This window comes from Oncorhynchus masou, chromosome 4 (assembly GCF_036934945.1).
Source record: "Oncorhynchus masou masou isolate Uvic2021 chromosome 4, UVic_Omas_1.1, whole genome shotgun sequence".
Lineage (NCBI taxonomy): Eukaryota > Metazoa > Chordata > Actinopteri > Salmoniformes > Salmonidae > Oncorhynchus > Oncorhynchus masou.
In genome coordinates, this window is record NC_088215.1 from 7243174 (window position 1) to 7256024 (window position 12851).

The following is a 12851-nucleotide window of genomic DNA, read 5'->3' on the forward strand; positions in this document are numbered from 1 at the left end:
AGCTGTGCTCATTAAGGAAATAAGACACCTGGCTCAAATAGAAGTTTGTCTCCAATAAGCGCCTGTTGTGTTCAGTGATTTTAGCAAATAAACACCCGGGCTATTAATTGAAGTTTTATGGTAATCTCCCTGACCACAGTGATTCCATCACCATTAATCAGCAAGTCTCACACCCTGCCACTTGGAACACACTTCCATCTCTACAAACTTAAACCACATATCAAGAGGTTCTCTAAATACGAGTCTAGATAAACTATATCTATAAATAGCTACTGTGGCAGATGTTCTTGTTATTCTCCCCTGCGTTCTATCTGTCCTGCTCTGTTTCCGATAGATAGATAAACCCTCTAGTGTTCATAATCTGGGTCTCGCTGTACCTGGCTATTAAATGGCAATCTCCCAGCTGTCAGAACAGGCATGAAGTGTGATTGAGGAGGAGAGGATGAGAGGGGGATGAGGATGAGAGGATGAAAGGAGAAGAGGATTAGAGAGACAGAGTAAAAAAGGGCAGAGCACGCCCCCATTCTCATCGACAGGGCTGCAGTGGAGCAGGTTGAGAGCTTCAAGTTCCTTGGAGTCTACATCACTGACAAACTAACATGGTCCAAGCACACCAAGACAGTCGTGAAGAGGGCACGACAAAACCTATTCCTCCTCAGGAGAATGAAAATATTTGGCATGGGTCCTCAGATCCTCAAAAGGTTCTACAGCTGCATCATTGAGAACATCCCGACTGGTTGCATCACTGCCTGGTATAACAACTGCTCGGCCTCCGTCCGCAAGGCACTACAGAGGGTAGTGCGTACGGCCCAGTACATCACCGGGGCCAAGCTTCCTGCCATCCAGGTCCTCTATACCAGGCGGTGTCAGAGGAAGGCCCTAAAAATTGTCAAAAACTCCAGCTACCCTAGTCGTAGACTGTTCTCTCTGCTACCGCACGGCAAGCGGTACCGGAGCGCCAAGTCTAGGACCAAGAGGCTTCTACACAGCTTCTACCCCCAAGTCATAAGACTCCTGAACATCTAATCAAATGGCTCCCCAGACTATTTGCATTGCCCCCCCCCTCCTTTACACTGCTGCTACTCTCTGTTGTTATCATCTATACATAGTCACTTTACTAACTCTACCTACATGTACATATTGCCTCAACTAACCAGTGCCCCCGCACACTGACTTTGTACCGGTACCCCCCTGTATATTGTCTCGCTATTGTTATTTTACTGCTGCTCTTTAATTACCTGTTACTTTTATTTCTTATCCGTATTTTTTTAAACTGCATTGTTGGGCTCGTATGCAATAATTTCATCTACCCACATACTCATACTGGAGTCCACACACAAATTGAATCCAGCGCGAGACGACAGGGACAGTGGGAGGCCAGTATTCACCTTGTGAGAAGCACTGGAGACCTTTGGGGTTTGGAACAGAAGTGCAATGCATATTTAAAAGGAAGATAGACAATGAAGACACGCACACAGCTGAACGTGCACAGCGAATGACCTACTTCATCCCTTTCGCCTACTTCACTTTCAGAATAAAGTATGTGTGTTTTTGTGTGTGTGTGTGTCTGTGTGTACACACAGGGATTCAAAAACACTCCCTGACTTCGTATGACAGCGAGGCCGCTTATATCGTGTGAACGCACGCGCACACACACACGCGCACACACACACACACAAAAACACTTTATTATGAAAAATGTGTTATTACACACTCTGTTGTTCCACCATGTAACTACTGCTTTGTAATTACACATTTGTAAATGTTTGTCTCTGGGGAATATTCTCATGGCTGGGAGATTTAAGCACATACTATATGTGTACTTACATAGTAGTACTGCTTGAAATATATGCATACAATATGAAAACATGAGGTTAAATGAGGAATTATTGTGGTATACATGCGAGTAAAATGAGTAGTATTGTTGTACTGTATTGTAGCCCATGCAGAGGCTTCGTCGTTAGAAAAGGTTGTCTTTGGTTCATTGCGACGACTGAGAGACGATAGCCACTGGGGCTTTGCCATGCTAAACAAATGGTGCTGGACCGGACTGGACTGTAACCTGTGAGAGTTGCCAAACAGACTCCATTCAGATGCAGCCCAATCTGATCTGACAACAGACCAGATGGGAGTGTGCCTTGGCTCTACTATGGTGACAGACGGCCGCAGGACATTCACAGGTGTGTGCGTGTTTGTGTGTGCGTCTATTGTACACGCTTGCATAGTGTGTGTGTGTGTGTGTGTGTGTGTGTGTGTGTGTGTGTGTGTGTGTGTGTTGTTACTCATCCGAATGCGAAACTGAGATCGCATCGGATAGTAAGCAACCAAATAGGACACACACACTCCTCAGTGGAATATATGTCCACTGTGTGTGAAAACAGGCCAAACATACCAATGAACAGGGGATGTGACTCACTGCGCCACTGAAAGAACACAAAGCTACGACTGCGCCACCATTTCAATCCTTTTGCATTAAAGAAGAAATATAGATGACGAGAGCAAACCGCGTGTACAATGTACATTTATTTTAAACCTCATTTTAATCAGACATGGGTACTGTAGGTTGTGTGTATGGATGTGTGTGTGACTCACCCCTTTGGGCTTGAAGGGGGGCTGGATCTCGCGGTTCTGGAGGCGTTCCCAGTCGATGCGTCTGAAGAAGGCGTGTTCCTGGATGTCCCTCTCTCCCTCGGTGCCGCAGCCCAGACGCTTCGACGGGTGTTTGGTCATCAGCTGGGAGGGAAAAGCAGGGAAGGGTCATAGAGTTAGAACAGCTAGAATGGCAATTCTACAGATAAACATGTCACTATTCTGACAATCAGGGAAGGGCCATAGAGATAGATCTAAATTCCACTATGAAGTCATCAGCAAGCGGAGGCTGGCATAGACAGACTAGAAATGGAACGATAGATAGCCATAGAAATAGAAAGACTAAATAGATTCTATATTGTACTATTTGCTCATTGGCTGAGTTTGGGAAAATAAGAAGGGAGGAATGGGAACATGAGTCATGAGTTTAGTGGAGACCATTGAAATGAGGGTCATCTATAGTCAATATGGGGGCAGTTATTTTCTACGCATCCTCTTTTTGTTCTCTCAATCTTATTCTCTCTTTTTTTCTGGGTCAGTAGGGAGCCAAACAGATGGGGGTTGTTAAAAAGGGATACAATCGTCCTCTCTCCTAGACGTAAAGTGTTATTGTTGTCACTTACAATCGCACAGCAGGAGGCGACGTGGGGCGCACTACGTAGAAAAAACCCGACATTGAAAAACCAAACAAACAAACGTATTTCCTTGCTGAACGAGAGCAGTAACCTCAAACAACATCACCACAAATAATAATGACAGCCACTCTTTGTGGGTTGGATTCACACGGGGGCCGTACAGAAATGTGTGAACGCATGAATGTAAGTTGTTTTGGATAAAAGCATCTGCTAAAAAGGCATATATTATATATTATAAAAGAAGAAAACAGTAGTGTACAATTTGTACAGCACATTGTAGAATAATAGTGAAGACATCAAAACTATCTTCAGATAGCCACCCTTTGCCTTGATGACAGCTTTGCAGACTCTTGGCATTCTCTCAACCAGCTTTCCCTGGAATGCTTTTCCAACAGTCTTGAAGGAGTTCCCACATATGCTGAGAACTCGTTGGCTACTTTTCCTTCACTCTGCGGTCCAACTCATCCCAAATCATCTCAATTGGGTTGAGGTCTGGGGATTATGGAGGCCAGGACATCTGATGCAGCACTCCATCACTCTCTTTCTTGGTCAAATAGCCCTTACACAGCCTGGAGGTGTGTTGGGTCATTGTCCTGTTGAAAAACAAATGATAGTCCCACTAAGCGCAAACCAGATGGGATGACGTATCGCTGCAGAATGCTGTGGTAGCCATGCTAGTTAAAACCTGTTAGGGATAGGGGGCAGCATTTTCACTTTGGATGAATTGCGTTCCCATCGTGAACTGCATGCTACTCTGTCCCAAATGCTAATATATGCATATTATTATCATTACTATTGGATAGAAAACACTCTGAAGTTTCTAAAACTGTTTGAATTATGTTTGTGAGTATAACAGAACTCATAGGGCAGGCACATTTCCAAACAGGAAGTGGAAATTCTGGGGCCGGTCGAATTTCAAGTCAACGCCTATTCACATCCAAACAAGATATGGATATGTTCGCACACCTGCAGGAGCGTGTGCTGCAGGTGGGTGTTGCTATGGTAACCAGTGAGCTGAAATAAGGCAGGGTTTTACCTAGCAAAGACTTAGCTGATCTGGAGCCAGTGGGTTTGGCGATGAAAATGTAGCGAGGGCCAGCCAACGAGAGCATACAGGTCGCAGTGGTGGGTAGTGTATGGGGCTTTGGTGACAAAACTGATGGCATTGTGATAGAGTGCATCCAATTTGCTGAGCAGAGTGTTGGAAGCTATTTGGTAAATGACATCGCCGAAGTCAAGGATCGGTAGGATAGTCAGTTTTACAAGGGTATGTTTGGCAGAAAGTGTGAAGGATGCTTTGTTGCGAAATAGGAAGCCGGTTCTTGATTTAACTTTAGATTGGAGATGCTTAATGTGAGTCTGGAAGGAGAGTTTATAGTCTAACCAGACACCTAGGTATTTGTAGATGTCCACATATTCTAAGTCAGAACCGTTCAGAGTAGTGATGCTAGGTGTGCGGGGCCGGGCAGCAATCGGTTGAAGAGCATGCATTTAGTTTTACTAGCATTTAAGAGCAGTTGGAGGCCACGGAAGGAGTGTTGTAATTGCACTGAAGCTCGTTTGGAGGTTCGTTAACACAGTGTCCAAGGAAGGGCCAGATGTATACAGAATGGTGTCGTCTGCGTAGAGGTGGATCAGAGACTCACCAGCAGCAAGAGCGACATCATTGATAAATACAGAGAAAAGAGTCGGCCCGAGAATTGTACCCTGTGGCACCCCATAGAGACTGCCAGAGGTCCAGACCACAGGCCCTCCGATTTGACACACTGAACTCTATCTGAGAAGTAGTTGGTGAACCAGGCGAGGCAGTCATTTGAGAAACCAAGGCTATTGAGTCTGCCGATAAGAATGCAGAGTCGAAAGCCTAGGCCAGGTCGATGAATACAGCTACACAGTATTGTCTCTTATCGATGGCGGTTATGATATCGTTTAGGAACTTGAGCGTGGCTGAGGTGCAACCATGACCAGCTAGGAAACCAGATTGCATAGTGGAGAAGGTATGGTGGGATTCTAAATGGTCGGTGATCTTGGCTTGGCTTTCGAAGACTTTAGAATGGCAGGGCAGGATGGATATAGGTCTATAACAGTTTGGGTCTGGAGTGTCTCCCCCATTCTTTATGGATCTCAGACGATACAAAAGAGAGGTTGAACAGACTAGTAATAGGGGTTGCAACAATTTCGGCTGATAATTTTAGAAAGAGAGGGTCCAGATTTCCTAGCCCAGCTGATTTGTAGGGATCCAGATTTTGCAGCTCTTTCATTACATCAGCTGTCTGGATTTGGGTGAAGAAGAAGCGAAGAGGGGGGTGGGGCTTGGGCAAGTTGCTGCGGGTGTGGAGAGCTGTTGGCCAGGGTAGGGGTAGCCACGGCATGGCCAGTCGTAGAGAAATGCTTCTTGAAATTCTTTATTATCATACATTTATCTGTGGCGACGGTGTTTCCTAGCCTCAGTGCAGTGGGCAGCTGGGATAAGGTGCTCTTATTCTCCATGGGCTTTATGGTGTCCCAAAACATTTTGGAATTAGTGCTACAGGATGCAAATTTCTGTTTGAGAAAGCTAGCCTAACTGACTGTGTATATTGGTTTCTGACTTCTCTGAAAAGTTGCATATCGCGGGGGCTTTTCGATGCTAATGCAGTACGCCACAGGATGTTCTTGTGATGGTCAAGGGCTGTCAAGTCTGGAGTGAACCAAGGGCTTAGTTCTACATATTTTGAATTGGGCATGCTTATTTAAGATGGTGAGGAAAGCACTTTTAAAGAACAACAAGGCATAATGACGGGATGAGTTCAATATCCTTCTAGGATACCCAGGCCAGGTCAGGTCGATTAGAAAGGCCTGCTCGCTGAGGTGTTTTAGGGAGCGTTTGACAGAGGGGTGACCGCAGGCCCATTACGGACTCAGGCAATGAGGCAGTGATCGCTGAGATCCTGGTTGAAGACAACAGAGGTGCATTTACAGGGCAAGTTGGTCAGGATGATATCTATGAGGGTGCCCATGTTTACAAATTTAGGTTGTACCTGGTAGGTTCCTTGATCATTTGTATGAGATTGGCATCTAGTTTAGATTGCAGGATGGCCGGGGTGCTAAGCTATTCCAGTTTAGGTCACCACACAGTACGAACTCTGAAGATAGATGGGGGGAAATCAATTCACATATGGTGTCCAGGGCACAGCTGGGGGCTGAGGGGGGTCGATAACAAGCGGCAACAGTGAGACTTGTTTCTGGAAAGGTGGATTTTTAAAAGTAGAAGCTCGAACTGTTTGGGTACAGACCTGGACAGTATGACAGAACTCTGCAGGCTATCTCTGCAGTAGATTGCAACTCCGCTCCCTTTGGCAGTTCTATCTTGACGGAAAATGTTGCAGTGGGGATGGGATGTAAGCCAGGATTTAGACACGGCTATGACATCAGGGTTCGCTAAACAGTGAATGAAACACAAGGGAAGCTTCTGATGTTAACATGCATGAAACTAACACGGTTCAGACAGATGGGTCGCGGCAAGAAGCCGGTTGAAGGAATCCGGTGATGTGGTGGAGAAAAGCAGTCCGATATGCTCTGGGTTGATATCGCGCTGTGCAGACTGGCTTGTATTGACCGAGCTAAAGCTGGCTGGTGTCCGAGATAAAAGGTGAAGACCTCTAGGCGTGGCTAACAGTGACTACTAGCTAGTACGCTTCTGATGGAGGTTCAAGTTATGATGTATAAAAATTGCAGATCCGTACCACATTGGGTGAGTTGGGTTGCAGGAAAGTATATTTAGATCGTAGGTGGAAAGTGAGATTAAAATATATACAAAAAAAACAACAACGAAACTGACTATTTACATGGAACAAGGCAAGACAAACACACGTCCGACTTGCGATGCCATCTTGGATTGCAACACTAAGGCTTCTACTTCCAGCTTATGCATACTATATACATTTTAGGGACACAGTATATTATACAGCAGTGTATTTTCCACATGAATTCTAGCTCTTTCTCCTCCCTTTCTTTCTTTAAGTTTCACAACAGCGTGCATGGACTTAAATAGCCCTATTAGAAAGTTGCCCACTCACGTTGGACCATAATGCTCATTAGGAGTGTGTGTCTGTCGGTGGGCGTATGTTACATAAGCAGTGGGTGAAATTGGTTGCATAGCCAGCCTGGCAGGTACAGTACTCCACTATCTTTACCGAAAAACATCATTTGTTGTAATTGAAATGTAACGAGAGAAAAAGTATTAATGACGCGTCCAAAATGGCACCCTATTCCCTATGTAGAACACTACTTTTGACCAGAAGATATCCATAGCAATTTATTTTTTGTTTGAAACTCTTGGCAGTTTGGATGCAGCAACATAGCAGCAACATAGCATCTGGGTATAGTGGCATATACTGTAGGTTAGCATAGGATGGGGGAGCAAAACAAATCCAAAAACTTAGCCACCCTTTGCCTTGATGACAGCTTCGCACACTTTTGGAATTCTCTCAACCAAGCTTCACCTGGAATGCTTTTCCAAAAGGTTTGACGGAGTTCCCACATATGTTGAGTACATGTTGGCTGCTTTTCCTTCACTCTGCGGTCCAACTCATCCCAAACCATCTCAATTGGGTTAAGGTTGAGTGATTGTGGAGGCCAAGTCAACCAATGCAGCACTCCATCACTCTCCTTCTTGGTCAAATAGCCCGTACACAGCCTGGAGGTGTGTTGGGTCATTGACCTGTTGAAAAACAAATGATAGTCCCACTAAGCGCAAACCAGATGGGATCAAATAAAATAAATTTTTATTTGTCACATTCACATGGTTAGCAGAAGTTAATGCGAGTGTAGCGAAATGCTTGTGCTTCTAGTTCCGACAATGCAGTAATAACCAACGAGTAATCTAACCTAACAATTCCACAAATACTATCTTATACACACACAAGTGTAAAGGGATGAAGAATATGTACATGAAAATATATGAACGAGTGATGGTACAGAATGGCATAGGCAAGATGCAGTAGATGGTATCGAGTACAGTATATACATATGAGATGAGTAATGTAGGGTATATAAACATAAAGTGGCATAGTTTAAAGTGGCTAGTGATACATGTATTACATGTATTCTGGAGAGCCTTACGGTTGTGGGCGGAGCAGTTGCCGTACCAGGCAGTGATACAGCCCAACAGGATGCTCTCGATCGTGCATCTGTAGAAGTTTGTGAGTGCTTTTGGTGACAAGCCGAATGCTGCGCATTCTTCACAACGCTGTCTGTGTGGGTGGACCAATTCAGTTTATCCGTGATGTGTACGCCGAGGAACTTAAAACTTACTACCCTCTCCACTACTGTCCCGTCGATGTGGATAGGGGGGTGCTCCCTCTGCTGTTTCCTGAAGTTCACAATAATCTCCTTTGTTTTGTTGACATTGAGTGTGAGGTTATTTTCCTGACACCACACTCCGAGGGCCCTCACCACCTCCCTGTAGGCAGTCTCGTCGTTGTTGGTAATCAAACCTACCACTGTAGTGTCGTCCGCAAACTTGATGATTGAGTTGGAGGCGTGCATGGCCACGCAGTCGTGGGTGAACAGGAAGTACAGGAGAGGGCTCAGAACACACCCTTGTGGGGCCCCAGTGTTGAGGATCAGCGGGGTGGAGATGTTGTTACCTACCCTCACCACCTGGGGGCGGCCCGTCAGGAAGTTCAGTACCCAGTTGCACAGGGCGGGGTCGAGACCCAGGGTCTCGAGATTGATGACGAGTTTGGAGGGTACTATGGTGTTAAATGCTGAGCTGTAGAACAGCAATCTCACATAGATATTCCTCTTGTCCAGATGGGTTATAGGGCAGTGTGCAGTAAGTATGGTTGCGATTGCGTCGTCTGTGGACCTATTGGGGCGGTATGCAAATTGGAGTAGGTCTAGGGTGACAGGTGGGGTGGAGGTGATATGGTCCTTGTCTATTCTCTCAAAGCACGGTAGTTGTTTACCTCAGTTACCTTAGCTTTCTTGGGAACAGGAACAATGGTGGCCCTCTTGAAGCATGTGAGAACAGCAGACTGGGATAACGATTGGTATATCGCTGCAGAATACTGTGGTAGACATGCTGGTTAGGTATGCATTGAATTCTAAATAAATCACTGACAGTGTCACCAGCAAAGCACACCCACACCATCACACCTCCTCTTCCATGCTTTACGGTGGGAACCACACATGCGGAGATCATCCGTTCACCTACTCTGTGTCTCACAAAGACACAGCGGTTGGAACCAAAAATCTAAAATTTGGACTCATCAGGCCAAAGGACAGATTTCTACCGGTCTAATGTCTATTGTTCATGTTTCTTGGCCCAAGCAAATCTCTTCTTCTTATTGGCGTCCTTTAGTAGTGGTTTCTCTGCAGCAATTTGACCTGAAGACCTGATTCACGCAGTCTCCTCTGAACAGTTGATGTCGAGATGTGTCTGTTACTTGAACTTTGTGAAGCATTTACTTGGGCTGCAATTTCTGAGGCTCATGAAGCTGGTTGAGAGAATGCCAAGTGTGCAAAGCTGTCATCAAGGGTGGCTATTTGAAGAATCTCAAATATAAAATATATTTTGATTTGTTGAACAATTTTTTGGTTACTACATGATTCCACATGATTCCATATGTGTTATGGGTATTGTAACAACTCCTAAACAACTCCTAAAATGACAGCCAGTCCCTTTAGTCAGAATTGTGACTTAGACGTGTGTGTGTGTGTCACAATTGTTAGGGTCGTGTTCACAGGTCATGCGGTTCCCCTACACGGTGTGAAATGGGAACGCTTGTACGCTGCAAACGGAATCCTGTCTGCTTTGCTGGACTTCACCTTCAAAATGTCAACTTGAGAATCAATAATACTGAGAATCAGTCAGTCTGTGGCTGGTGATCTAAGGGATCATGACCAGGTTCTCAGTGTGGTTCTCAGTGTTCTCTCCTTGCTAGAACACAGGCGCACACACCTCCCCGAGACATTTTATTCACGCCAACCTTAGAGGATGGCCCGTCCACAAAGGCAGAGCATTGGATCAAAGCAATCCCCCATCTGCAGAAACAATGGAGGGGCCTCACTCTCTTCCACTGACAGAGAGACAGGGTGCCACAGGAAGGAAGGAAGGCAGGCAGGCAGAGAGAGAGAGAGACTGATAGAGAGAGACTGATAGAGAGAGACTGATAGAGAGGTAGAGGATGTGAGACCTCTGGGGGTTTAAGTGGGGAGGTGTGGACACGAGTGTGTTATCACACAGTTCGTTGACTCGGCTCAGCCCTGGAACGTTCCATCTCTCCTCCTGCTCGTGTTATTAGTGTCTTCACCTCTCCTCTCACACAGGCACACCTTCCCCTATGTTTCTCTCTCTCTCTGCCTTTACATTTTATGTTATTTTGCCACAATATGGCTGCCATCCAATATATGCACACAGGTGGGTACTATGAGAGATGAAGACCCACACAGTCAAAAATAAGGACAAATTCGTTTTAAGCTTCTAAGTCTCCGTCTCTCCTTCTACTCCCATTTTGAAACCAAGCAACTGTAACAGACACTATTTGGAGCGCAGACGGCCACCCACCATTACACAGGTGGGCACTATAATTGGTGATGAATAGGGGTGAGGTACACACATCCATAACTCATCACCATGCTTCTCCAATTCCGCTTGTTTTGAATCCACTACCCCCCTATCGTACAGTATGCCCTTCGCTATCGAGGTAGTAAACCCGTGCCTACGGGCTACAGTGATAGATCCTTCAATGACATAACCTTTAGTCTAAAGGCTTTACGTGCCAAAGTCAGTCATATCTATCGACATAGAGTCTATCGACGCATCACTTCCTGCTCTTCCTACTGTACATGTCAATGGAAAGTGTCTTCATAAAGGTCATAGTAAAGACGGGTTCAAAAGGTTGACTTCATGAAGGGTCAAGGTTAGCGGGGTGAGAGACGAGCTTCAGAGGGGAGTGGGGAAGACCATGGGTTTAAGGGTGATGGTTGTGGGGCAGGATGCAACGGCGTAGGGGCCATCGAAAAATAACTACACTGACTTCAAATGGGAATCTCCGTTCTCGTAATTCTATTTCTATGATCGGGGCGGAGGTTCAAAGGGTTCTTCGGGTCAAAGGTCGTACTCACCCCTTTGCAGATGGACACGGCCTCTTTGGACATTTGCTTGGGGTACGACACGTTGTGCTCCATGATGGACTGGAAGAGCTCGTCCTCGTCCTCACCATCAAACGGGGGCTGCGGAACAACACGTTACATAGAACGTTGTATGCACGTTGTAAATATGTTGCGAATGTTATGTACATGTTGTTAATTGGTTGGGAATGTTATATACATGTTGTTAATTGGTTGAGAATGTTATATACGTTGTAAAGAGGTTGGGAATGTTATATACATTTTGTAAATAGGTTGAGAATGTTATATACGTTGTAAAGATGTTGGGAATGTTATATACATTTTGTAAATATGTTGAGAATGTTATATACATTTTGTAAATAGGTTGAGAATGTTATATACATGGTGTAAATAGGTTGAGAATGTTATATACGTTGTAAAGAGGTTGAGAATGTTATATACGTTGTAAAGAGGTTGAGAATGTTATATACGTTGTAAATACGTTGAGAATGTTATATACATTTTGTAAATAGGTTGAGAATGTTATATACATGGTGTAAATAGGTTGAGAATGTTATATACATGGTGTAAATAGGTTGAGAATGTTATATACATGGTGTAAATAGGTTGAGAATGTTATATACATGGTGTAAATAGGTTGAGAATGTTATTTACATGGTGTAAATAGGTTGAGAATGTTATATACATGGTGTAAATAGGTTGAGAATGTTATATACATGGTGTAAATAGGTTGAGAATGTTATATACATGGTGTAAATAGGTTGAGAATGTTATATACATGGTGTAAATAGGTTGAGAATGTTATATACATGGTGTAAATAGGTTGAGAATGTTATATACATGGGGTAAATAGGTTGAGAATGTTATATACATGGGGTAAATAGGTTGAGAATGTTATATACATGGTGTAAATAGGTTGAGAATGTTATATACATGGGGTAAATAGGTTGAGAATGTTATATACATGGTGTAAATAGGTTGAGAATGTTATATACATGGGGTAAATAGGTTGAGAATGTTATATACATGGTGTAAATAGGTTGAGAATGTTATATACATGGTGTAAATAGGTTGAGAATGTTATATACATGGTGTAAATAGGTTGAGAATGTTATATACATGGTGTAAATACGCTGAGAATGTTATATACATGGTGTAAATACGCTGAGAATGTTATATACATGGTGTAAATAGGTTGAGAATGTTATATACATGGTGTAAATAGGTTGAGAATGTTATATACATGGTGTAAATAGGTTGAGAATGTTATATACATGGTGTAAATACGCTGAGAATGTTATATACATGGTGTAAATAGGTTGAGAATGTTATATACATGGTGTAAATAGGTTGAGAATGTTATATACATGGTGTAAATAGGTTGACAAGGTTATATACATGGTGTAAATAGCTTGAGAATGTTAGATACATGGTGTAAATATGTTGACAATGTCATGTAAGCGTTAACACATCAGAATATGTAATACAACTGTAATGACCTAAAACATT

General features: G+C 43.9%; 1 protein-coding gene across 1 annotated transcript in view; it reads right to left on the minus strand.

Moving 5' to 3' along the window:
- LOC135522487 (protein kinase C alpha type-like) overlaps nt 1-12851 on the minus strand; it is a 226709-nt gene that overhangs the window by 10102 nt on the left and 203756 nt on the right. The window contains exons 15-16 of the mRNA XM_064948789.1: nt 11337-11444; nt 2593-2733 (exon numbers count right to left, since the gene is read on the minus strand). Coding sequence (XP_064804861.1) covers nt 2593-2733; nt 11337-11444 — 249 coding nt within the window. The remainder of the gene's footprint in view (nt 1-2592; nt 2734-11336; nt 11445-12851) is intronic.